This window comes from Ambystoma mexicanum, chromosome 5p (genome assembly GCF_040938575.1).
Source record: "Ambystoma mexicanum isolate Mex_15411 chromosome 5p, UKY_AmexF1_1, whole genome shotgun sequence".
Lineage (NCBI taxonomy): Eukaryota > Metazoa > Chordata > Amphibia > Caudata > Ambystomatidae > Ambystoma > Ambystoma mexicanum.
In genome coordinates, this window is record NC_090930.1 from 129,998,336 (window position 1) to 130,026,109 (window position 27,774).

General features: G+C 45.4%; 1 protein-coding gene across 1 annotated transcript in view; it reads right to left on the reverse strand.

The window, feature by feature from the left end:
- LOC138480782 (relaxin receptor 1-like) overlaps window positions 1-27,774 on the reverse strand; it is a 583,697-nt gene that overhangs the window by 65,785 nt on the left and 490,138 nt on the right. Inside the window, exon 14 of the mRNA XM_069612524.1 lies at window positions 9,181-9,591. Within this exon, the coding sequence (XP_069468625.1) occupies window positions 9,181-9,591 (411 nt within the window). The remainder of the gene's footprint in view (window positions 1-9,180; window positions 9,592-27,774) is intronic.

Below are 27,774 nucleotides of genomic sequence, written 5' to 3' on the forward strand. Positions count from 1 at the left end.
CAACATTGATGATGCATGGTCCAGAATATTCCCGCTGCAATATCAACGAGTTGGTACCCAATTAAAAAACAAAAGAACGAGGAGAAAAAGGGGGGCGGGAAAAAAACAGATATGATATTTATCACAATCTGGGGTTAGATGAAATAGAGGACCCCCGACACCCTGACCAATCAAATAAATGGTACTCAGACATGAGCACCGGAGCAAAGCAAGCAGGTAATGAAAGTTGCTACGTGTGCTCACTTATTCCTCATGCAACTGGAACCACAAAAATGTTAGTTCCACAGAAAATACCCTTGTCTGAGGCCCAATGTTTGATTCATCTGATGCTGTGTAGAATAAAAAAGACATTTCAGGCACACATAGTCGCCATGGAAAAATTGGAAAATGAACAAACATGCATCAGCAGACGACAAGGAATAACCTGCCTCCAAGAGCCATTTTTCATCATAAAAGGGACAAGGTATGCAGGCGACAAGTGGCATGATGAAACGATTAAATGCAAAGCTGAGGGGCTTCGAGGGCTGCCAGACGAAACATACGAGTGGGCAAAAGAAACGTGCATCCCCATCTGGTCACAGCATATCACCAAGCTGACATGGGTCACACCCCTGGAGAGGCCCATAAAGATTCAAAGGGAAATACCGCACAAACTTTGCTTCCATGGAGAAGGGAAGGTGAATATGGGAACCGTGCAGCAGTGCAATAAGACTTTAATAATGCCAGTCATGAAAAAAGGCCTTGCTGCATTAATGGACATATACTGGATCTGTGGCAAACAAGCTTACCTGCATCTCCCAGCATCCTGGAGGGGCACTTGTGCCCTAGCCACACTTCACTCAGCACTAATGTTGATACCAGAGAGCCACGTTCAGTTTATAGCAAGGCCTTCGGCTGACAGTTCGATAGCAGGCCAATCGGCTGACATATTGGCAGCAGGGCAATCGGCTGAACCATCGACAGCGCCCGATGAGACAATCACGGAGCCCCAGCATACGAACTATTGTCAGAAGAAGAATTGAGAACCAAGTTGTCACGCAGCAAAAGATCCAATTATATTTTGTCCAAATCGTGTGAACTCCTTGCTGAAATCCCGCAGCAGTACAAGCTTTTCTCATCTGCAGAGACATTTTTTGCATCATTTCTAGCACCAGGCGTTCAAGCAAGGACAAACGCGAAATGGCTGCAAATAACACGCTGGGAGCTCATCCAGCTGGCTAACAACACTGAAGAAGGATTCAACATCATAAAAATAGAGCTCCGTGCACTGCGCCTGATGACGATTCAAAACAGATATGTCTTAGATCTTATCACGGCGATGGACGGCGGTGTTTGCAAAAAATTGGGGGGGGCATGTTGCACGTTCCTACCAACTTCAGATGCTGATAACGGGACACTGTCACGCGTGATAACAGCAGTGCATAATTTAGGAGAAAGAATGAGAGCAGAAGGTGGAGCAGACAACAACACGTGGTTCGACGATCTGTTCAGCTGGATACCATCATGGGTGAACATAGCAGCGAAGATACTCATTCCCATTATTGTCTTTCTTCTCCTAATATTCTGTGTGTGCCAACTGGGACTAAGATGCTGTGAAAATAATATGCCTAATTCAGCAATGATGATGGTAACAGTGGGCCAACAGACAACGGTGGCTACCATGATAGATGCCCAAGTACACACTAGAGAATACACCACACCGCAGTATAGAATGACTGACCTCTATAGGCAGTATGGGGACATGGTCGATAATCTACATCACACTACCATTAAAGAACCAAAGGACTTGCTGTGGTATAACGAGGTTTGGATAAATTTAGATTGGGATGGTGGGATATACTTAATGGTCACCCCAGAAGAATACGCAAGAAGAGGTAACAGCTTGAGAAGTGTGTGTAAAGCATGGATGCCAATAAAGGGTACACCTGCTTGGGATGAGGCTGTGGCTGAAGCTGAGGGCTACCGAAGGGAGAATGGAAAGAACGAGATAAGTAGTTTGTTACTTTAGATGTAACGAAAGGGGGGAATGTATGGGAGTGAGGGGCCCCCAGGCCCTCTCGCGCGGTACACTCCTCAGTACGAGGCTTGGACCACGTGCCTCCGGTAGTGGGATTGCCCCTTGCCCTTATGTAAAGTTAACCATGGTTGACTGCTACATAGATGGGACTACTGAGCAGGACACAGGGCATCTATCTTTTATGCCCCCTTTCGACTCCATCTTGGGTAAACAGGCTTCACTGCGATAGTACAGCAATGCTCAGCTCCCCTTCCACCGCAGCAGCCAAGGACAGAGACACACACACACACAAGGCACGCAGACAGCTGGCTGGCCCCCACCCTTGCACTCCCCCTGCGAAGTAAAGCTCTGCGCTCCCATTCTCACGCTGAAGCCGGAGAAAGTTGCAACAACCAATATGATACAGTTTTCTTCCTCTGAGATCACTGCTAGCATGAGAACCAGCATGTGAACCAGGATGAGCTAAGCACTTTCTGCTCGTTCGTCCCCATAAACGTGCAAGCCACCCACCCCCATTTAGAGCAATTTATTGCCATCCTGACCCTGCGCTCCCTGTAAGGTATTTCTTTCAAGTGCCAGACCCTCGCCTGTGCTGCGAAATCCACCCAACACACCCACTACTAACCTTAAGCATCTTACCACAATAGATATTTTTACTTATACTAATAGGTCTAAAGCTTAGGAGATATGTGAAACACAGCTTGATTCTTTTTTACATGCACAATAAAGGTCAAGGCCTCCAATTAAAACCACGAATGGCAATAATTACTATGTGTAACTTGTGTAGAAATATGAAAAGTAGCATAAAATGTTTAGATAATTTGTTATTTAGTGTTTTTCAAATGCAACATATTAGCTTAGGTAGTGACCACAGTGACCGGACCCTGACCTGCGTGGAGCACAAGATATTTGACGTCCATCATCTCGTTAGCCACTCAGCCAACCAGAAGGAAGAGATGCCACCCACACCTACAGAACCACACTGCCTGGCCAATCGGGTCCATTTAGTATTTTTTGTTAGAGTTACTTTAATTGATATATATACGAGTATGATGTAAATGTTTGGTAGGGGTTTTTTGGGTTATTTCCTAGCTGGAGAAATAAACCATCCTTTGAACTCTTGCAGCCGGGTCTCAGTGCCTCCTTCCCCGACAGGGGTGGTGTTGGTTATTTTATTTTCTGTCACATGTAGTAAACCGGGGAAAGGCACCTACAGGAGCCTGCGGGTGGGTGCCTGGCTGAAAGCTAAGGGCACAGGCTTGGATGCTCTTATTTTGTCTGCACTTTGCTGGTCCCATACCACACACTTGTGCCTCTGCTGTGCATATGCACACAAACACAAATACACTTATTTTGTCCTGACACAATCTTGTTTCTGTACTGGTTCTAATAGTGCTGAAGATAGAGTACAGTGTTAATAATGGTGCACATAGACCTACATCTAGAGTCACATGTCAGGGCTGGTGGACAAAGCCTAGAAAATACAGTGTGTATCTGCTTTACTGGTGCACATAGTTTGAAATTCGCAGTCCTGTGGCCAAACCTCCTGTGCTGGTGCACTCATTCATAATGCAGATGGCACCTGCAATTCATACAGATGCCTGCTTATGTCTGCTCTAATGTATTTCGTTCTGGTTATAGTTATTTGTGTCTCTGTTATGCTATAACAGCCCTGCATGCACAGTCTTGGCAATGTTTAAGCAAGTCAATAACACTGAAATACTTGAAGGGTGCAAATAGATTTTCTGAGTCCAAGATCTTGTGAGACCTTTTTTGCAGGATCCCAGATCTGAGAAAAACAAGCTCAATGGTCAGCTCTGCTCACATGTCTCTAGGGCCCTTTAAGCCAAGCCAGCCGACCAAGACCACTTGAAATACCTATGTATGCTTGTCTTTGGGGCTCAACAGCATCAAGCCATACATCAAAATGCTTTCAATGGATCAAGTCAGCATCAAGAAGTTTCGAGGGATTGGTTCCCACTGGATTGTGGGTGTTAAAATTGTTGAATCAGCTTGAGATAGTCCAGTAATGTGGTGCAATCCGGTATCAGTGATCAGCTCAAGTTCAGAAGAAAAAATCAGGAAGTGATGAATCGGATTGGCATTTCAGATTGGTCAACTCGGCTCAAAAGAGCCCCACAAAGTAATGCGATTCTTCAATGAGAATCAGCTTGAAAAGAGTGAAGCACAGCTCGATAGTGGATCGAAAAAGCTGCGATTATTGAAGGCAGATCCAAGATCTTGCACTGAATCAAAAAGCATCGAAAAGCACCTCAAAGCAGCCAAGATAGTGCAAAAAGAGATAAAAGTTGCAAAACAGGGACCAAAGCCAGTGCCTGATTTATGTGTGCTGGGGCCACCCCTCATGGTCTACAGAGGAAAGATTAGACCTTTCCTCTATGCTTCTCAACCCAGAAGGTTTGTAGAGAGCACTTGTAGGGCTCTGACACCTCCAGTGAGCAGGTCCTGGGTACCAGTGGTCTCAGTTGCAGTAGGTAATTTCCAGTCAGCAATCCCCGTAAATATTTGGTAGGATGGTTATGTGGTAGAGAATGCATCTTCCTTTGAAATCTTGGACTTCACCTCTGCTGAAGAAGACTTTGGAGCAGACTCTACTCCTAAACAGTCTCCAGATAAATCTTTCTTCATGTTTCCAACTAAGAGGAGGGTCTCTCCCCTAGGCAAAATACCAAAGCGGATTGGTTCCCTTCTAGCCTTCTGTATGGGGTTCAATCATGACTGCTGTTTCAAAATCATCTTACCTGGTGATTGTTAGGGGAGGTTTTGTTAAAGCCAACCGGCCAACGGGCCTCTATCTGGATGATCATAAAGTAACTAAAGGGGGCTAAAACCCACTCCAGCTTGAGGAACGTCTCTGTACGCAAATAGAAGCCATGACAGAAGAAGGTCCCATGGACCTGTAATGATTTACCAGCACCTGAATTGCTGGAATAACCGGGGGAAATTACAACCCCAGTGTTCTGGTAGGTCAGGAGCCAGTAAAATATGGATCCCCATTGGGAATGGGGACCATGGAAGCACCAGCACCATTAATAATGGTGTCGGTGCTTCCGTGAAAGTCTGCTGGTGGGTGCCGTTCCGCCCGCTAGGGTAAGGCCTGACGGGTGGAACGGCACCTGCCAGCAGACTCGTAGTTTGCTGGTCCGGAAACAACAGTGCCAGTAAGCTTACCGACACCGTTGCTTACGGACCTTCAAATTTGTAATGAGGCCCAATGTTATCGTATTATCGGTTATTGCGCACTCATGTGATTTTCAACTGTTTATGTGGTAATACATTTACTCTGCAAACACATATAGTAAAGTCACTTAAAAGGAGGAAAATGGTTAGTCAGTGTAACATAAGCTTAGTTCAAGATTCTAGAGACAGTTTCTTCACCTAATTAGTCCTTTAAATTAAAAAAACAACCCTAGGTGAAGGCATTTCAGAGAAGGCTTGAAATCTTGACAAGCAGTGAATTACGAAGATTTTCTGTGAAATTCTTCCAGTTTCTAGTGTTATTGAACAGCAAGTTAACTAACAAGGCGGCCCTTAAATCAGACTCGGGAAGGGCACACAAGCAGCGGCTTGGGTCTGAGGTAAGAGGAGGATGCCATGGGCACCTCTACGTGCACTCCAACGCTCTGGAGTGACTTCTTGGAATCAGTTATGCAATACTTTTTTCCCCACAGTACCTTGGGTTAGAAGAAAATGTTTGTGCTGGATGCTCCGCAATGTTGCAGCTCTGGATATGACCTCTGGATTCCTTGGTCTGATGACTGAAGGCAGGACGATGGACGGGATTTCTCAGCAGCAGTCTTGAGGGAGGACCGGTAGCACGACTTTCAGCAACTTCTTGGTTCACTCTGCAGTTTTGAAACCTTTTCTGCAGCACCAACAAAAGAGATGGATCGCCCGGTCAGTCTTCTTCACTTCCTGCAGTCCCACACTCTGGGGAGAGGGTCTGGGTGAGTTGGATCAGATCTCTTGAGGCTCTGAGGGTTCAGCAAAGATTTGGACGTATTCAGCCTTTTCACGCCGATGCACCCAGAATGGGCAGCAGGTCTCCTGGTATTGGGGTTCTGGAGCTCTGGAAACTCCTATGACCTCGGGCGATGGCTCGTTTCAAAGTTTTTCTTGGAACTGGTTGTTCCCAGCAGCCAAAGGGAAGGAGTCCTCCTCATTGGAGCTCCTCTGTCGCACAGAAAATGGGATCAGGACAGCAGTGGTCGCTTCACAGTGTTGCAAAGGGACTGCAGGCATCTCTGGTCATCTTCTTCTTCAGTTACTTCAGCTTCCATTAGTCGACTTGCTTTTCACTCCAGAAGCCTCACCTTTTATACAGTTCCAGCACACCCTCCTCTGCAATCTCTCTAAGCATTTTACAGAAAGGGGCGGTTGGCTGTCCAATCAGGACAGCCAGACTGCCTGTTGGTGCTGGACCTATTCAGGCCCTCTGGCAGACAAAGGACAGGGGGTGCAAAACTCCTCCCCCACTTCCTGCTTACTCTGGAGCCTAGGCATGGACATCCAAAGGCAAAACCCACACACAGAAATCTCCCTCCCAGAATGGTAGACAAAGGGCTAACAAAGAACAACCACGCTAGTAATGGCAAAAAAAGAAGGGAGGCCCCAAGTCGGTACTTGGGTGCCCCTATTGTGCACTACCATGGCTATGGACATAGCCTGCAGCAAAATAGTTGGTAGACCACATCCACTGCCACCAGCCATAACTAGGTGGTTGTTTAGGTGACTAAGAAAGTCACAGGAGCAGAGAGAAGGTGGATACTAGGTATCCCTTTGGCACGCCACTAAAGGTAGTGTGTGCCAATCTCTCAGACTATAGAGTTCTGGGAGAGATGCTAAGTACCCTTAAGAACTGTAGTTTACTTGAAGATACAGAGCAGGAAGCTTAAAGGAGCACCCTAAGGGTCCCCAGCAACACTGCCCATAAGGAGCTGTGAGCTACAGTAGTAAAATACAGATGCCTTTAAGAGCTACGGAGCAAACAGACTCCATAGTACAGGTAGAATACAAAGAATAGAGTTCCAAAAGACAGAGCCGACAAGAATGAATGAGTGGAAAAAGGCTCCATTCATTTAGAACTGAAAGAAAAAGGTCCAGAAGTCCAGCAAAAAGTGCTGGGGGTCTCAGTAGGAGAGGAGATGAAGAATACAAATGATAAATCTCCCTAACAGTAATGCCATACCGAGAGGGCTTTACCTGCATCACATATGGTGGTGGGTTGGATGTTTAGGAGCACTAAGAAAATCCAAGAATGTGGAACCCCTCATTGACTGGGAAGTCCTCTGCTGGGCATCTACACTCCCCCTTCCTCTGTCTGGCTACATCAACAGGTCTTTCTTAACACCGTGGTGTGTCTTCTTTTGGCTTGGCAAAGCCTGCCCTTTGAAGCACCGGACCTTTCCCGACCCATTTGTGTTAGATTCTGCCTTCCTGGGAAGTGAAAATCGCTTCACATGAAAGACAATGGTTTTGCTGTGACAAAGCACACTTGGTTTGTTTCGTTTGAAGCTCTGTCAGACAGTGAACAATACAGGAGCCCCTGAACAGAAAGTTCACAGGTAAAAAAGCTGATAATCAAAATGTCTTTAATACATTTTGGCCAATATTGATATGGATTCCCAGGGATCACCAAGTCATAACCAGAAACAGCTTATACTTTGATTTGTCATCTGCCACCAGATCCCGAGGTTTACAATTATAAAATCTGATTTATGTTCAGGATTGCTCATAGTTAAAAGTAGATTCTGTTGTTCAGGCAGATTCTGTTGTCCATGACTGCCATTTTGCCAAACCACAAGGGTGCTGCTGAGAGGTGTCTGTAGAGAGCTTAGGAAAGTCACATGTGAGGACTTTGTTTTTTTAGCCTAGAGCTTCAGGGAATTGGGAGTCTGATTAGCAGACCTCAGTTCAGAGCAGAGCTACCCGCATCATTTTATTGCTAAAAATCAAACAGTTTTCAGGCTAGTCTGCCCTCACAGATGGCATTCTGCCATACTGTGTGTTCACTTGTTTAGCGGGGGTGCATAGCACTCTATGGAGAACTGAATAGTTTGTTTGGATAAGCAATACCCACCTGCAAGATATAGGAATAGATCCCCTTACACGCTGCCGCTTAGAACTCCAATTAGTGAGCTTGTTGAATTGTTCTCATCACTAGGACAGACTTGGTATCTCACACTAGGCATCGGACAACATGTTATAGAGTTTTGGGGCAACATGACAAATAGTGGACAGTTTAATAGGTGTTGTAAACACTTCATTGGAATTTGCAGGTTGCGACTTTAATGCATGACTTGACCTTTTTCCCCTTTATGAATTTATCCGTGGAATGGACTTTCAAATTCCACTTGCAAACTCACAAAGGTTAGCATGCACTCGTCAAATTAACTTTTCCATGGTATAGGTTTTTTCCCAATGTGACTATGTTGCCCTACAATGTTGTGATGGTAGAAATATTCATCCACCCCAGAACAGAGTTATCCGTTTCTACTGAGCCCCCCGCCTCACAGTCCCACACCGGTCACTGACAGGATAGGATGAGAGGGGTCTGTGGAGTTGGGGAGCAAGTCAGGATATTGAACACTCTGCATGTTTGTGATAACCTTCTTTCAGTATTCTCTCCCTAGGAGGCCTTGTGTCCACCAATCGGAGTCATGTGACACAAGTATGCTCCACCAACCTATTAGAATCTGCCTGTTTGCTGTTGCTACTACTGAGTTCGCTTCAAGGTCACCCAACAATATCTGCAATCTCACATTGCCCAATAGTACATTAGAACTTTAGCATATCCTTCATTTTCAGCAGCAGTGGGAGTTTGCTGCTTCCACTGATCAAGTCTCAATACCAGTAATATACAGACAGTAGAACACTATCGTGAGATAATTGACTTCTCTTGTTAGAGGCCCATATGTTTGACTCAGGAACTTTAACTTGGGTGGCGGTCCTTTATCCCTTAATAACGCACTGTACATTGGTCAGTGATGCAATATATACTAATTTGTTATCTATATGGGTTCTTATCCAAAGCACTTCACAAATCATATATTTACATACATTATTAGTTATTATTATTACCAAATCGAAATTGGTAATTTATAAGAGACATGATCTTAGAGTCTCTTCTCTGGCCTTCTTACCTAGGAATATGCTGGCGGAGTAATCCCGGGCACCTGGCTTCTCCTCCTCATCCGATTGAAGGGGAAAACACACCCCATTCCTGCCATAGAAATTCCCAAAGGAGCCTTCATTCCAGAAGGGGATGACTGTGATGAGCAGGCCCAAGAGCCAAATGGCGGCCAAGGTGGAGAGGGTCTGCTTCCGGCCAGCCCGGAAGTGGCTGAAGGGGAAGACGATGCAGAGGTACTTTTCCAGGGTCATGTAAGTCAGCAGCATGACGGACACCTCCGAGGACAGCATGGCCAGGGAGCCTACCAGCTTGCACTCGTTGCTCTCCTTCCAGGCCTGGGCGTGCTTGTTATACTCCCCTTGGAACTTGAGATCGAAAGCGCCAATGCAGAAGAGGTAGATGCCCATGAGACAATCCGCACCTACACAGGGAAGAGAGCCGTGCAAAACAGATTAGCACACCATACCATGGCATATGAGAGCATACCATGGCATAGCATACCATTCCATGACATATGAGAGCATACCATACCATGGAATATGAGTTCATACCATGGCATATGAGAGTATACAATGGCATAGCACACCATACCATGGCATATGAGAGCATGCCATGGCATATATATGAGAGCATACCATGTCATAGCATACCATTCTATGACATATGAGAGCATACCATAACACGTCATATGAGTGCATACCATGGCATATGAGAGTATACAATGGCATAGCACACCATACCATGACATATGAGAGCATACCATGGCATAGCATACCATTCCATGACATATGAGAGCATACCATACCATGACATATGAGAGCATACCATGCCATATGGGAGTATATCATGGCATGTCATACCATACCATGGCATTTGCAAGCATGCTATGTAATATGAGAGTATATCATGGCATAGCATACCATACCATGGCATATGAGAGCATACCATGCCATATGAGAGTATATCATAGCATAGCATACCATACCATGGCATATGAGAGCATGCTATGACATATGAGAGTATATCATGGCATAGCATACCATACCATGGCATATAAGAGCATACCGTTCCATATGAGAGTATATCATGGCATAGCATACCATACCATGGCATATGAGAGCATACCATGCCATATGAGAGTATATCATGACATAGCATACCATACCATGGCCTATGGGAGCATTCCATTGCATATTACAGTATACCATGGCATAGCATACCATCCCATGGCATATGAGAGCATACCATGTCATATGAGAGCATACCATGGCCTAGTATATTATACCATGGCATATGAGAGCATACCATGCCATATGAGAGTATATCATGACATAGCATACCATGCCATGGCATATGGAAGCATACCATTGCATATGACAGTATAACATGGCATAGCATACCATCCCATGGCATATGAGAGCATACCATGGCATATGAGAGCATACCATGGCCTAGTATATTATACCATGGCATATGCGAGCATACCATGGCATAGCATATTATACCATGGCATATGAGAGCATCCATGACATAGCATATTAGGACACTCTACACTTCCATAACAATAAAACATAAACAGTCATAGCTTGCAAATAAACATTTGACACATATGAGAGCCAGTGCAATTAGATCAAATTCTCTGCTCTTTATTAAGTGTTTACGGGCATGTAGGACACACATATACATTCTAATTAACCATAAGGATGTAGCGCTGCTGTTAATGTACGTGTTGGGTCGTATACCGGGTGAGCCTAGCTGTAAGGCAACACATGATGTATACAAGAGAGGGGACAGGAGCAGAGGACAGTGTAACGGACACAATTAGGAGAGAATATTAAGGATGCACTTGAGAGGGCGTGGAGAGAGGTGATACAGGCAGAGGATGTTGTTTGAAGAGGAAGAGGAAGGAGCAGACTCAGACTTCACTCATTGGGTGGTGGGTCGGCAGCTGTGCTCGGATTGACACCATGTCTGTGATTTTCAGACGATCTGACCTTCTCGGCTACTGAGACCCTGATGTCTGACCAGAGACCCCCTCCACTGTCATCTTCTGCCCGGAGGAGGGAAGACACGTGCGCTCCCTTTTAATCTTCCCCAAAACTAAAAAGGTGTGACGTTATTAAGCAACACACCCCACATTTGCCCTGCCTTTATCTCTGCTGGGTCTGCAGCCCAGAACCCGTAGGACACCCCTTCAATTACGTCCCTGGCAATGAGGTCCCTCCGCACCTCTGGTAGCAAAAATGTGTAAACTCCAAACAGGGCGCATGGCCTTTAGAAATACCAAAGTGATTGGGCCGGTCCTTTGGGGACTGACGCCACATCCTGGTTCAAGAGAGGAGACCATGGCACCCATGAGTTCTTCCTACTAGGATGGCATCCCTTGGCTCAGGGGGGATTGGCCGTCTCGTCCCGGAAAGGCACAGGATGTTTGAAGGGAGGAGGTGGCAGCACCCCGAATGAGCATGTGTTCACCTGTCCCCAGTAAGTTTCAGGAGAGGGTGAAGGAAGGACTCTGGAGGTCGACGGAACAAGCAGAGCCACAACTCGCTCCCTGCACATAGACGGGGGAGCTGTAGCAGAGGGATGCAATTCTGTGGAAAGGAAGTGTGAGTTTCTGTTACTGTGGACAAGGACAGATAAACAAAAATAGGGGCAGCCCTGGCCGGGGGATTGTGATACATAGAAGGGGGAGTAAAGACACTGGGTGCTAAAATGTGTATTTGGAAGAGTTAAAAGTAGGGATTACGAGAGGGAAGAATAGTAAGGATGCCTAAGAGCCTGGAACATTTCCTCATTGTAGCAATAGGTCTCTCTCTCTCGCCCCACCCCCCACCCCCAGCCATTGTTGATGGCTTGAGAAAAAAGGGGTGAGGTGTGCAGCTTTGTCTGGTTAAAAGTAGAATGAGAGCAGCAGCAACAGAGGCATCCCCCGAGGTGGGGACCATCCGGGTATTTGGAGACATATGCTGTCATCACGTGTGAACTGCAGGAATGTCACCAACCCTCTAAGGGTCCATTGGCCGTACACTGGAGGTAAGGGAGATGTGGTAGACTCTGCGGAGGGTGCTGGGATGCAGACATTTGTTTGATAATGCTAGAGGACCAGCTTTCAGTGTCTACAGTTATGTTTATTTTCATTTTTTTGTGTTAATTATAAGCACGTGTGCATACCTTTACAAATGTGTGGATTTAGGACCATTACAAACCAACCAGTGGCCAGCATGCTAAACTAAAGATTGCCCTGGGGCTCACAGAAGAAACCGATCATTGGTTGTAGTTTGAACGTCCACCTTTCCAGGTAGAAAGGAAAGTAGCTATTTTTAAAGACTTACAAGGTTCCTAGATAATTATCACTTCCAGTATATACTGTAGTCAAAATAAGAATGTTACACTTGTCTTACTGAGGAAAGCACATTATTAAAACCTAGACAAATCACATACACTATTTTCTGATAGAAAGTTATGCTTCCAATATTGACAGTCTACGGCTATCCTATTAAACTCTTTTGAACTATCCCTATCAAAAAGGGGAAGAGGACGAATAGTGCCAATATAGGTTCCTGGCTGCTTTGCATAATATCGAAGAGCATTTGAGAAACATAATAATGGCCACACGTTTCATATTTTGACACATATATTTGTGATACAAGAGTTGTATGCGTGAATCACTAAAAACACAAGTCACACTGTCTTGGTGCTCGTTTCATTTTGCACAACACTCACCATAACATTAAAGTGTTTCTAACGATGAAACATATATATTCATTCAGACAACTGCAATATTTCGCTGCAAGGATACAATGACTGCTTCTGTCACACCATTGAGAAAGGACACGCTAAGGGTTACAGCATAAGTAGGAGCATGCAGACTGCATTTTTTTTTCTTTATGGCGAATTTGAAAGGTATATGAGAGAAATAATGATGACTGCAGTATAGCGGATGGAACGAAAAAAGTCAAGTAAATAAGAAAAGAGATCGTTGGCAAGGAAGCTTAAAGTTAAGGTAAGAGTAGAATGGTAAGACGTTGGGTTAAAGGTTAGGTAAGAGGAAAAGGGGTGGGTATTACGTGGAAATCTCTCCAATTCCTATAAAGAAACATGGAAAAACAGAAGGTTTTAAAAATCTTCATTAATGTATCGAAACAATGCCCATAATTTCAATTTGCTATTTTGATAAATAAGTGATAAAAGCAGAGGAGTATTAAAAGGGGAAACCATGTAAAGTCAGAAACTTCAGGCCTGGGATTATTTATAAAATTCAGGGTTGACAGGGTAGTTATGCAGGAAGCCCTAAGGGTAGATGTGCTGGCAACCCTGAGGGCAGTTTATAGGCACCCCTTATGGTTAAACACGAAGGAGGCAGGAGGTGCTCCCCGGCAGTGTTAAAGGCAGAAAACGTGCAAAGCGTGATGACAGATGCAGTCCTGGTGGCGATGTTGGCATGAACATCCATGCTGCACACCTACTGTCCTCTCACTGGAAGATAGGCAACTGGGGTAGGGGCTACAGGCATGATGATCCGTGGGGAGATGAAGCAGAAAAGGTCAGGAGAATTATAAGGCTCCCAGGGTGAGGCATATGTGGCAGGGTAGACTGCAGCCCACCCCAGCAACCGATGACGGGTCATTATAGGTGCAGAATAGCCTGGATCATGAAGACTTTGGGCATAGGGTGGCAGGCAGGCTGAGGGGAGCAGGCCAAAGGAGGTAGCGCCTTGCACCAATGCAGTGAAGGCAGCGGGCGGGTAAGGCAAACGGAATTGCAGGAGCAACAGTCGTCAAGGGTGCCCAGTGCTGCCCGAGAGTCATAGAAGTAGACAGAAGAGGAAACCCCAGTGACAGAAGTATCACGAGAATAGAACATTGGAAATGCACGAGGAGAATGTCTGGTTATCCATGGAAAAGAGCTGTGAGCTGGGGGTAAATTTGCTTAAAAAATTTCAATTTTTGGTGAAATTGCCACCAGCTGTATTACCGTGTACGGGAATTACACTGCAAATTGCCCATTGGGTCCAATGGACTCAATGGAGAATGGGGATTAACAGTTAGCACCAAACCTGTGATCCGGCGGTAATGCCACCAGACCCATGGACGCTAACGCTAATGTAGTTGGGTGGTATCCCAGTCGGGATACCGTCTAACTCGTGATCAGGCCCAATATCACCCAACTGAAGTTGGTACTCATTAATCGACCTCGGAAGGATGCAGGGCTGAGTCGGCCTTGCCAGGATTGAAACCTGCGACCTGCAGATCAAACACAGATCGCAGTACCGATCGCCCAACCCGCTGGCTATCTTACCATCTTGGATGCAAGCTTTTCACATTGAAGCCACATGCAGGGGAACAGCAGAAGCGGCATACAGTGCAGAGCTACACCCCTAGGACAGGAAACTGGGTTATCTGGGATCTGCTCTTGGTGCTCAATGCCCAGGGATGGACTTGGATCCAAAAGAGGATCTGGAAACTATTTTCAAGGTGGCCCCATATTGCATATTATGAGCATGCGCAACCCTTTTTCTATGAGAAAATTTGAAAACAAAATAGGTGACCACACAAAAGAGGGCCATGGTGCAGAGGCCCACCAGGAAATCTCCAGAGGTCCTTGTAGGCCAGTCTAACCCAGCCCAGGGTCCGGAGGACCACCAGGAAATCTCCAGAGATCCCTGTAGTCCAGTGCACCCCAACCCAGGGTTCAGAGACCCACCTGAAAATCTCCAGAGTTCCCTGTACGCCAGTCCACCCCTGCCCAGGGTACAGAGGCCCCCCAGGAAATCACCAGAGTTCCCTCTAGCCCAGTCCACCCCTGCCCAGGGTGCCGTAGCCACCAGGGAATCTTCAGTTTCCTGTAGGCCAGTCCACCCCTTCCCACAGTGCATAGGCCCACCAGGAAATCTCCAGAGATCCTTGTAGTCCAGTCCACCCCAGCCCAGGCTGCAGAGGTCCACCTGGAAATCTCCAGAGTTCCTCTCCAGAGTTCCCTGTAGGCCAGTCCACCCCTGCCCAGGGTGCAGAGGCCCACCAGGAAAATTCCAGAGTTCCCTCTAGCCCAGTCCACCCCTGCCCAGGGTGCAGAAGCCCACCAGGAAATCTCCAGTTCCATGACGCCAGTCCACCCCTGCCCAGGGTGCAGAGACCCATCAAGAAATCTCCAGAGTTCCCATCAGGAAATCCCCAGAGTTCCCAGTAGGCCAGTCCAGCCCTCACTAGAATTGATATTGATCGGGATCTAGAACGGGTGCCCCATGCATATCTGCCGGCATGAATCTGATCAGCTATTCTCTTAAGCTACCAAAACGAGTGACTTATTTCCTTGGCTCACAACATGGCAGTGATCTTCGCCCCACACTGTTGTTTCAGGCAGTGGTGTTTTAAGGCTTGTGTGGCAAAGCGGTGTGAAGAACTCACTTATACCACTTCTTTACTAACCAATGTATTTATATATGTTCGACTTTTTCAGGATGTGATATTATATAGAGTCTATTTTTGTCTTTTAAAATGTCTGCAGCACTTTTTCCTCTCAGTGATAGGTGTGATGGATCAGCTCTTCCATAGTCTTTCCCATTTCTCCCCTTATGACTGGGACGTGGGCTTGGCTTTGCCCCCTACGAGCCTTCTCACAGGGCCTCTCGAGGATCAGCATCGCCTCACTTGACCTGCATTCCATGTGTCCTTATTCATTTCCTTGTAGTCAGGGCTTCTTTGGCATGGGGTCAAAGTCCCAACATGGCGCAGTGCTCCTATGCATGTGGCGCTGGTGCTTCAATCTCCACTGGGCTTCACAGCGAGAGAATGCATATGCCGCGCGTCCTGACTGTTGTGTGTGAATAAAGAACGGGCCCCTTTAAGAAGAGGAGGTCATGTAATGGTGGGAGGGAGTGGGAGAAGGGAGGAAAGGGAGGAGCGAGGGGTGTAAAGGGGCAGTCATGGAGTGAAGGAATAACGAGAGGTCAGAACCGAACATGGCTCCCGAGTTGTTATTGTATGTGTGTGCAATCCCCAAATGGGGGGGCCCAACAACTGGTGATGAGGCACCGGCCCCTACGGCGTGCCGCAGGACGGGCTGCGTAGCCAGCAACGGTGAACAGAAGAAGCAGCACAGCTGCCTGCAGCAGAGGCGGGTCATCGGACCCTGCAATAGCGACGAGAGCCGCTGGCACGACAACTCCAGCAGTGAAGGGACAACGCGTATGCTGCGGTACAACTGCTGAGGAAGAGGAACCCATGTACCGCGCTGCAGCATGGTGACACGAGCACACACAGTCAAGAGGAGAGCCATCAGCGTGCAGAGAGTTGACAAACTCAGCAGAAGAAGGATGGACCACTGCGAGGGAGGAGACCGCTGCAGGAGTACGGCGGGAAGGAGAAGGACCAAAGGAGTCTCACCGCCAGAGGAGGACCGCAACGACCAGAAGGGGGAGAAACCAGAGAAAAGACACCGGTAAGGAGTCCACGCCCCTGCCCCACCACTGGATGCACAATGGCCAGGAAAGCGTGCCAAAACGCTCCCGCGAGCGGGTGAACAAGAGGATATACCCAGAAGGGTTTACAAGCGAGAGCTGAATGGCTATCACTGGCCGAGGCATCGCCACCCCGCCACCAGCGAAGCGTCCCGCAAAGGCAAGGAAAAATGCTTCCGCGAGCGTAATAAGAAGAAAAAAAAAGTTTTAACAAAAAATGGGAAACTAAAGAAGAGGGGACAAGAGCAGGGACAACAACGTCCCACCAGCATCAGGACCACCTGCCCCTGGGCTCACCTGATGATAGCCCGAGCAAAGCGCTACCACCATTATGGGCCACGTGTGCAGGCCACAATAAAAGGACTACAGTAACACACATAAGCAACGCCTCAGGGATACCGAAAAGTGGAGGAACACTGCGACTCCCTCGGCAGGGTACCGGGGTGCCCCATTTATTTATTTATTTATTTATTAAATTTATATAGCGCACAGGCAGCCCAGGGGCATTGTGGCACTGTTACTTGCAAGGAAGACTTAGTTACAATGTGAGCAGGTTGTGCCTTGGGTTACAGTAAGGCAGTGACCTGTGATCAGATATATCACATAATACATCATACAATACAATTATGAGGGCTAGGCCATGTAATTGTTAGATGAACAGGGTCGTTGGGGCTGTTGAATACACCCAACAGCCCCAAAAGATCTAGAACCACGTATGAGCTGGCACCACCTGCCAGTCCACGAGCAACCATGCTACAGGCCAAACTAACCACTCGCCCCATCGGAGAAAACCTCATCCTGCCAGCACCAGAGCCACCCCACGGGCTCACTCAATGATAGTCTCACCTAATAATAGCCCCAATAAACACGACAAGACACAGCAGCTCCTTAAGGATCAGCCACTGATGCCAAACAGGCGAACACTATAAAACTGCCAGCCAGCACCAGAGCAACACGTGTGCCACCATGCCACGCAACCTCAGTACCAGTCACCCCGCACGCTGTAACCCAACACCTAACTCACAACAGGGGTCACATCACGTAAGTCAGCAAGAGTGCACCACACTGGTGCAGAAGCCACAACATATAGAGCAACCCCCTGCCGCACCACCACACCGTCATGGCCGACTGAGCACAGATGACCACAGACGCGGGAGCACCTGTATCGTCCAGCATAGAGCCTGCACAACACACCACCCTTATGCATCGGCCCGCTCCATTCACATTAAACCCGCATCAAGACCAAGGACGAAGATGGGTAGAATGGGTCGAGGAGTTCGAGGACATCCTCGGAGCAATTGGAGGACAAATCCTATCAAACAAAATATGTATCTTCAATAACCTGGCAGGAAAAGAGATAAAGGGGATTACCAAGACGATTCCTGCACAAGAAAGGACAACGTACTAACGCCTCCTCACTGCAGTCAACGCCAGGCTGATAGTAAGCCCCAAGAAGGACTACGAACGCTATGCATTCATTCAACACATGCAGCTTCCACATGAATCCGTTTGAGAATTTGTCATCCGCCTCCAAAAGAACATTCTGTGTTGCGACTTCGCCAACTTCAATGATGAGGAGGCAATAGGACAGAGGATCATAGAAGGGTGCACCTCGTCAATGCTCAGGAAAGACCTTCTCCAAAAGTCCCTGCCCCTAATGAAGATACTGAACATGGCAAGAACATTCGAGCGAACACAAGCATAGACAGTCGCCATTGAAAACAAACACAGATGTGACTCCATTGCGGCCCTCACAGTAGGACAGACGGAATACTCCAGACCCACAGAGCCCTGCAGGCAAAAAAGAATCAGATGCCACCAACACTTGACCAAGACCAATGTATAATGCTGCAACTACGGACTAGACATCCCACACAGAGGGTCATGCCTGGCCACTGGACGGAAATGCTGGCGCTGTGGCCAAGAGGGTCACCTTCAAGCAGCATGCAGATTGGGATCGTCTGCAAACTCTACATGCCAAACCATACCACCAACAAGCATGACTAAACAACCTCGACAACCGGAAGGCCCCCACGGCCAGCCTATACACTGGAGGACCAGGGCACCACCGGCCCAAGTAAGATACCTGAGTACGCCAATGACATGGTGAGAGGTTGGGAAAGTCATCGAAGATGTGGACACCAACCCACCCAGACTATACGGGTATGAACACCCTCTCTACCCAGAAGTACGTGACATAAAAGGATACAGACCTGGACTGGCACACAACACATGAATCCCACCCATCCTGCGAGACGATTGTGAGCCACGCACCCACCCAGAACCCTTCCAGATGTCGTACCAGGCGGGGAAGTTGGAGGCCACAGCAAATGCCGCCACAGGCCAACGCTACCAGACAAGGGTGAAAGCACAACCCCTGGACAAATTCCAAGCCCATGTGGCCTTGTGGAACACAGCACAGCTGGTACAGCCAAAAAGGTCAGTCACAATGCAACCCAGCCCAGAGAGACCACAGGGCACCCGCAACCATCAACATGATACCGAGTCCCGCCATAGGGCACAGCCGTCTCAGCCATCGTACAGCACTACAACATGCCCTCACCAACATCCACCATAAATCACTCGAAGTAACCTGGATGAAGGACGACATGCCCGAGCAAGAGACGGGAGAAGCAAGCAAAGCCAAGGAACAGACGGTTCGCGCCGGCCACATCCTAGTTACAAGGGACAAAGAAACAGCGACAACCACGACAAAGGACCACATTGAAATGATGCCAAAAGCCTCCCTTTCCCACGAATTATACCTGGAGGAACCTGAGCTAATGGAAGAAGGAACGATCGAGATGGAAGGAGCATGAGCAGAGGGACGCACGAAGCAGCGCGATGAGAACATGCAGGCGAGACCCGTGACCCGCCCAACAGACCCCATCGAACAATAAAGAGACCCCAACAGCTGATCAAGCAGCTGTAGTTCGGGAAGTTTCATGCTAAGTGAGGGGGAGGTGCTGTGTGTGAATAAAGAACGGGCCTGTTTAAGAAGAGGAGGCCATGTAATGGTGTGATGGAGTGGGAGAAGGGAGGAGCAAGATAAGGAAAGAGGCAGTCATGGAGTGAAGGAATAAAGAGAGGTCAGAACCGAGCATGTCTCCTGAGTTGTTATTGCATGTGTGTGCAAGCCACAAATGGGGGGGGCAACACTGACATAGCTAGCCTTCTGTATGATCCTGGTTGCTTGGGCATGGACTTCTTGTCCTCCCAACATGATGCAGTGTTCCCATGGATGTGGTGTTGGTGCTTGAATCTCCACGGGGCTTCAAAGCGAGAGTCTACATATGCTGCGTGTCCTGACATGGCCGGCCTTCTGTATGATCCGGGAGGCTTAGGCATGGACTTATTGTCCCAACATGGTGCCGTACTCGCATAGATGTGGCATTGGTGCTTGAAGCTTCACTGGGCATCACACTGAGTCTGCATATGCCACGCGTCCTGACATGGGCGGCCTTCTGTATGATCCGAGTTGCTTGGGCATGGACTTCTTGTCCCAACATGGCGCAGAGTTCCCATGGATGTGGCGTTGGTGCTTGAATCCTCACTGGGCATCACACGGAAAGGCTGCATATGCCTCGCTTCTTCACTTTGCCAGCTTTTCATTTGGTCGTGGTTGCTTGGGCATGGCTTAATTTTCCCAACATGCAGCAGCACTGCTACGAATGCGGCCTAGGCACCAACCTTCTCACCAGAGCTTGAGATCCTGTTCCCTTTCGCACAGCTAGTGTTTAAGTCGGATGTCTTACTTCTCTGCATGGCTACCATGCTGGCCCAGGCTTCAGGCCTATCTCAGCCAACTCCTTCCATCAGGGCAGGCTTTCTCTCGCCAATATCTCTCTTATGATGTGGCTTTGGATCAAGGCTGCAGGATGCTCCTTCACCAGCCATATTATGTTGCTTCCTGGTTCCTGTCTCTCACATAACTGATGCTGTCACAATCTTTCTTGGAGTCTCTTACAATTCTTAGTAAGAGTCTGAATGCGCTCTTCATCGACTGCTTTCAGAATTCCTGATCGTCCTCTGATGATCACAAGTCTTTCTTCTTATTTTCCTCTTATGCCACAGGTATTAATTCTCATCGATGTAAAAAAAACGAAAAGTACAGTGTGTTTTTTCACACCAGCAAATGCATTTATTTTATGTTTTCTAGTCAATCTTTGTCACACTTGATGTGAGCAATGGTCAAGGTCATTACCTGTTGCTTGGCGTAATTGGTGTATTACTAACCAGCCACAATATTGGTATGCATCCTTACCTCCTGTTTAAGGTATTTGGTGTATCAAGGATTAGTTAATATAATGGTGTCAATACCTGCCTGATTTTTAGTATTCTTTGTATATCAAGGATTGTTCATTGTAATAGTATCAATCTTTACCCGATGTTAAGAGTAATTGGTGCATTCATTATTGGCTACTTGGTCTATCACGGATTGATTACTGTGATTCTATCGATCCATGCCTGCTTTTTAGGGTAATTGGTTTATTAAGGATTGTTACTGTAATTGTTACTGTAATGATTACCTGCTCTTTAATGTAGTTTGAGAGTCAAGGATTAGTTACTGCAATGGTATCAATCGCTGTTTAGGACACTCAGTGTATCAAGGATTAATTATGGCAATAGTGTCAATCCTTAACTGATGTTTAGGATAATTGTTTTTGTAATGATTGGTTAAATGGTGTATCAATGATTGATTACTGCAATGATATCCAGTCTTGCTTACTGATTGGATAGTTGGCGTATTACAGATTGATTAATGCAATGGTAAAAATCCTTACTTGCTGTATAGATAATTGGTGTATCACGGTTTAATTGCTGAAAAGGTATCAATCCTGAAAGGTTATCAAATTACTGAAAAGTATCCAGACCAGCTGCTTGGGTCAAACCTCATTTGAGAGAAACCTCATTCTCAAACCTCATTTGAGAGAAATGAAGAAGACCCTTTTTGATGGCCAGGAAGTCAAGAGTTCAAACAGTATACTTGCAAGCATTTTTGAAGAGCAATCTAGCATTGGGAGCATACGATAGTTCGTGGGGATCTCACGGGGGCCCGCTTGGTGTACCGGGACCAATTTAGAATGAAGCCAAGTCTCGGAAATTGAGCCTGTGCCACAGACATGGACAAACAAAGAGTGAAAGTGGTTCGCCCAGAGGTCAGGGTCAGACTTAATGCCCTTGTTGTTCATGCCATCATGCCCTACAGTACAGGAAGATTTCATTTTGCCAATGAGGCCCACATAATCAGTTTATTTACTTTGGTGCCATGCCGGTGATCCAGACATAGATTCTTTTTGGAACTTTGATGTTTCATTAGGGTCCCATAAGATCTTTTTTTTAAACTGAGAACCCCAGACCCCCCTCGTAAATAGATGTGATTTCCCTCATTGAGATGCCAGTCAAGGAGAAGATCAGTGTGTTTATGAAGGACCAGTTTGCATTGCCTGTGCCACAGTGATTGCTGCTTAGCCATTGCTTATGGCGAGATTTAACAAGGTGTGACTCAGCCCTTCTCACTTTAGCTTCAACGTTGTTATTTCGAGTAATGGCTCGCAGGGCTTTATTTTTCTTCCTCTTCTTTTTTTTCTATTTCTTCATCATACATTGCACCAAGCGTGGGACTAGGTCGCCACCATAGGCATTGTGCAAGGCCAAACATGTTGACCAGGCAGTCTAATTGCCAGTCATGTGCCTACAGCCTCTTTACATAATGTTTGCCATTGTTGGCCACCATATTGTTGAAATTTCTAATGCTGTCGGCTGTCCAGCGAAGACGATTTCCCTGTAGATTAACCACTGGGTTAATAGTCAATTTAGCCGTAGGTTTGTCAGAGCAGGCTATATCAATGGAAAGAATTGCGTGGTCGCTGAGTTTGGTGGGGCATATGCCTAGGGTTGGGTTAGAGTTACGCATAGCGTTGTTGATGAAGGCAAAGTCAATTCTGCTTTTAAAGGGTCCATTCGACCATGTGGGTCTATAGCCCCACTCCTTGGTAATAATAGTGAGGGGCATATGTGGAAAGGCAGATTGTGCATGACCCCACAAAGAAGGTTGCTATGTGACCACCTGCCCTTATGCAATTTCAGGTTGTATGCAGCCTTAGCGCCAATGCACAAGCCCCCTTTAGGTCGCCCTGAAAGCAGGATCTTTGACAGATTGAAGAGCAACGTAAAACCATCTAGATCAAAAGGGCTTATCGGCCAAGTCTCCTGGAGGAAGAAAATACTAGCATTCCGCAGTTGAACCAGGTCCTCTCTGTGCAACAAAAAGGAGCAATGTCCATTCAAATTCCAGGAGATGCTTCTGTTTTTGGGAGGGGAAGACTTACATCAGTGGGAGTTAGGAGATATGTTAGGAGATATGTTTAAACACATGCCGCTACTCGATTGCCATTCCTTATATATGTATGTTCTTAGGTGGTTGTGTGGGGGGCATTGCCTAGACCCTTTGGTCTCAAGTCATCTACAGTGTCCAATGCTTTATAAGGTTTGAAGGTAGCCACCTCAAATCCAAGTTCAGTAAATCTGCAGTATGCTGGCAAATCATCTCTGCTGTATTTATTTATTTATTTATTTATTGTTGTTTTCAGTTAATATAACTTTTACAACACAATACTACAATAAAATATCAACTACTTTCTTTGTTTTTTACATACTAATTCGTACATGTAAGACATACATTTTCAGATGACCAGAATACTCAATTCTCATCTCTTTGTACCATTAGAGTCTTAATTAAAAAACAGACCGAAATCATCATAACATTTCTCACATATTAAAATTGCTAAACTAGTTTCAGAAAGCGAAACATCAGCGTTATATTAAAATAACATATATCGACATCTCTTATATGATATCCATGTATATTCTAAGTTTGAACATCAACATTGAGACAAGGTAACGCAATCTACCAAACCTTGTACAGAGCAATTATCATGGCTTTTGAGGATGTGTTCAAGCAATAGTTCCAGAAATGCTCCATGGCAATGAAATCAAACTGGTGGCAATATTGACTGTACCAGGATCGATAAACAGCATCCAGTTTCGGACATGCGGTCAATATGTGTTTTACAGTTTCCAAATTCGACCCTATCTCACATATTTGACACATACATTGGTCTGGAGCAATTGTCCATCTTGTTCCATGTGTTGCTCTAACTGGTAATTGATTAAGGCTCAACATAAGATGAAACCTATGCACTTTAGGGCATGGACACTTTATCAAGTACCATTGGGGAGTAAGATACTTATAAGCAGCAATTCCTCCTATATGTTGATGGTTATGTAGCAAACTAAATCAACTAAAATTATCTTCCCAATCTTTCCTAGTTGCTTTATTTTTAAAAACTCTTTTTACTATCTCATATTTGGCACAAGTAGATCATTTGGGTGACCAATTCAGCTTTTCATAGTAAGATAACAGAGAGTGGCATAGGATGGTACTGTTTTCTTACTGGTTTCCAATATAACTACATCTTCTCCTATCATTTGCAGCATCTCGCTCTTGGGATGGCAGCAAGCTTTTAATAGGAGAAGGGCTCTACGGTATTGTACTATTGATCTCAAGGAAGTCAAACCAAATTCAGCTCTTATATAGTTCATTGGACATGATGGAGGTAAACACAGTACAGTCCGCCAGAAGAATCCTCAACCCTGTCTAACCAGACAAGGTTTGGCATTGTAAGTGCTTCAAGACCATAGGATACAACCGGTATGAACCACTGTGTATACAGGGACATTATTCCTTTAAGTGTGTATCCAGCGTTATCTTTAATAAACTTTTTCACTAACATGGTTATCTGACGGGTGCATGTGATCCTACTATAATTTAATGATGTATACCCTAATTTACAGTCCATTTCAACTGCCAGGTATTTATATGAATCTGTATACTCAATAATTCCCCAACTAGCACACATTGCGGGTCTGTTAATCTTTGTAGAGGAAACAAGCATGACCCTGATTTTCTTCAAATGAATAGTCATTCCGTATTCCTCTGAAAAGCGGGCCAACTCCTCAAGTGTGGCTTTCATAGCATGTATAGAGTGATCCATGATCACAAGGTCACCAGCGTATAATAGAGCAGTAACTCTTGTGGTTAGGAATCTGGCTGGAGTTTGGGTAAATCTTTCTAGTCGGCGTATTAGTTCGGCTATGTATAAATTAAACAAGAAGGCCGCTAGTAAGCAGCCCTGTTTCACGACCTTATTGATCTGAATCAGATGCATCAAGTAACCTCTATTATCCAGTTGTATTCGGGTACTGTTATTCTGATGAAATTTGACTAGAATTTCCTGAAGCCATAATGGACATTTGTAATGTCGTAAAACCTCCCAAAGTTTATTTCTGTTGACACTGTCGAAAGCACGACTAAAATCAACAAATGTTACATGAAACAAAGGATTATTACATTGTTTAGCTCTGTCGAAAATGGCGTCTAGTCTATATTGTCTGATGTGCTAGAACAGCCCTAAAACCTGTTTGAAAAGGGTGCAGTATGTTAATGGAACTAGACCAGTCTTCGAGATGTTTCAAGACAAACTAAAAACCGAAATAATTATGGAAGTTCTCCACGAATTAGGAATAGATTTCTCATCACATACCTTCTTAAATAAAGACAGCAACACTGTTGACCAGGTCTGGGGATCAGATTTAACAACAGCCGAAGAAAGACCATTAGGACCCGAAGCTCTGGAGTTATTTAAATTTTTGATTATTGCAATAATGTCATTTTGAGTCATGGCTTAATGCCAAGGCTCTAATGTTTGGTTATGAGATCTTCCATACTACTATCAAACATATTATCCATAAGAAATTGAGTCCAGATGGGTTCCTCAATGGCATTCCGAATCTGAGGTACAGTGCTGCCTCGTACTTTATTTAACACGTTCCAGATAGAACTGGTCTCGTCCTTTTTGATAACTCCAATTAGTGTTTGCCGATGTTGGTTAACTCTCTCAAAGCAGTATCTTTTGCACCAACCCCGATAATAATTCATCTCAATTTTTCTATGTATTACATATTAATTTGCTGCCAATAGTATCTGTTAAAATTTCTGAAGCTCCTGACGATGTACACGTCTGGCAAGCACAACTTTTCTGTCATAAGAACAAGGGTGTTCATGTCATATTGTGACTTGGGTTTCTATTCGTGCAGAATCAACTTCAATGGACAGGGATAGAATCAGGCCTTCCAATTCATCACCTGTGAGATTTTGGTACTCATAGGGTGACTTAAGGATCTGCTTATTCATTTTTTTAGTTTTAGTGGAATTCCAAGTAATTCTACCACCATTATTTGTGACCCCTATGTCAATAGGTCCCCAAAGGGAGGAATTACCAGTTCCAATTTTCAATTTGGCCAATATTAAAGCATGGTCACTGTATGTGGGGTAGAGACTTCAAAGTCATAGATGTAGCTTAATATAGACATATACCCACATATATAATCAAGCATGGCAGCCTTCTTCCCCAATTTCCAAGTGCACTTGCCAGGTGTGTCACTAATAGTTCTACCATTTAAGGGCCAAAGTTCTCAGTCTCGTAAGAATTTGTTTCACAAGAGCCTCTGATGTTACTTTTGCCTTTTATCATGACTTTTGTCTGGGCAATATTTTCACATACCATTTTCATGGATGACACACCGCAGTTAGCTTTTATATCACCACCAAATATGGCCATATTGTTACCATCCTTTAAGAACCAATTTGTAAAAACCTCATCTAACACCTCTTGCAATTGGCTTGTCTGACCTTTAGCCGGGGGATCATAAATATTGACAATGAGAATGGTAGGAGTACATTTTCCTTCTTTAGCTCGAATTTGAGTGATTAAAATATTATCATTGTCGGTGGGTAACTGTATTCTGTTAGAGTGGTAATCATGAGAGATACCAGTCAGTAAACCACCATACGGGTGCCCTTTCTCTCCTTTTTTGGCATGCTGTTGGAATACACAATGAGAATCAACCAAAAAATCAGATAACAGCCATGTTTCCTGTAAAAAAAAAAGAAACAGTGAACTTTACAATATCGTTAATGGAACCACTAAGGTTAGTAAAATGAGAATGGCCTCTTGTGTTCCATGATGCAATGGCCAGTTCTCATTGCACAACAGACTCTAGTTTGGTTAATATTTTTTTTAACCATGACCAACCAACGTGATTTTCATCATGGGGCTTGCCATTCACTGGTGTTGCAGACACCGGTTGTACATTTGACATACCACAATGATTGCAAGAGGAGCAGGTTGGTGATTCTAACATAGCAGTGTCTAATTGGAACCCCAGAAAATATATCAAGTCTTTTTGTGATCTGATCAATTCAGCAGTGGCCGGTAACACACAGTGGATATTGGTAACAGCACCAAATTTACTTTTCACTGGATGTATATAGGAAAAGTCACATGATTTCAAAATGCGTAATACAGGTATTTTTGCACATAATTCGAGAATGGATGCCCTATTTATCATTTTTTTGGTTTGCTTTGCCAAAGTCTCTTCAAAAGTTACAATGAGGGCATCAAGCTCGACAGACGGTAGATTTTCCAGTGCTTTTTTCCCTGGTTCTTCTATGTGGTCTTTCTTGCTCTTTTTATTCCTTTTGGAAACTTTGACATTCACTTGTGACTCAGACATAGTCGACCCTTCAGCAGATATTTCGTCAGTGGAGGAGTCAAGAGTTACATCTTCGCAGGTCTTTTCAAGGTTTTTGTCATTTGCCAACCAACTTGTCAATGTACCTGGTTTGAGTGATAGTTTATTATTTTTGTTTTTGTTTATTCGTTTTCACGCACGTTTAGATCTTGCTTTTATGGCCACACGTGCTTCATCGGGTTGAGTCGGCACTTGTGAGAGGTTAATGTTGTCAGCTAAAGTACTATTAACCACCTTGGTTTGAGCAGGACTTTGACATCGTTGTTTGGCTAGGGCGCGTTTTTGCTTTCTATTAAGATGTATAATGGGGGATTCAGTGATTGTGAGAATATTTTCATGATCATTATCAGGTATATTTTGTGTGTGATTAACATGCACACTTTCAATTTGGACGCTATTTGCCACCTGCACATTGCTTTCAGTTTTATCTGGTATCACTCGGCATGCAGCTGAAGAGGTCCCTTACCGTACCAGTGTTTCCAACAGCTG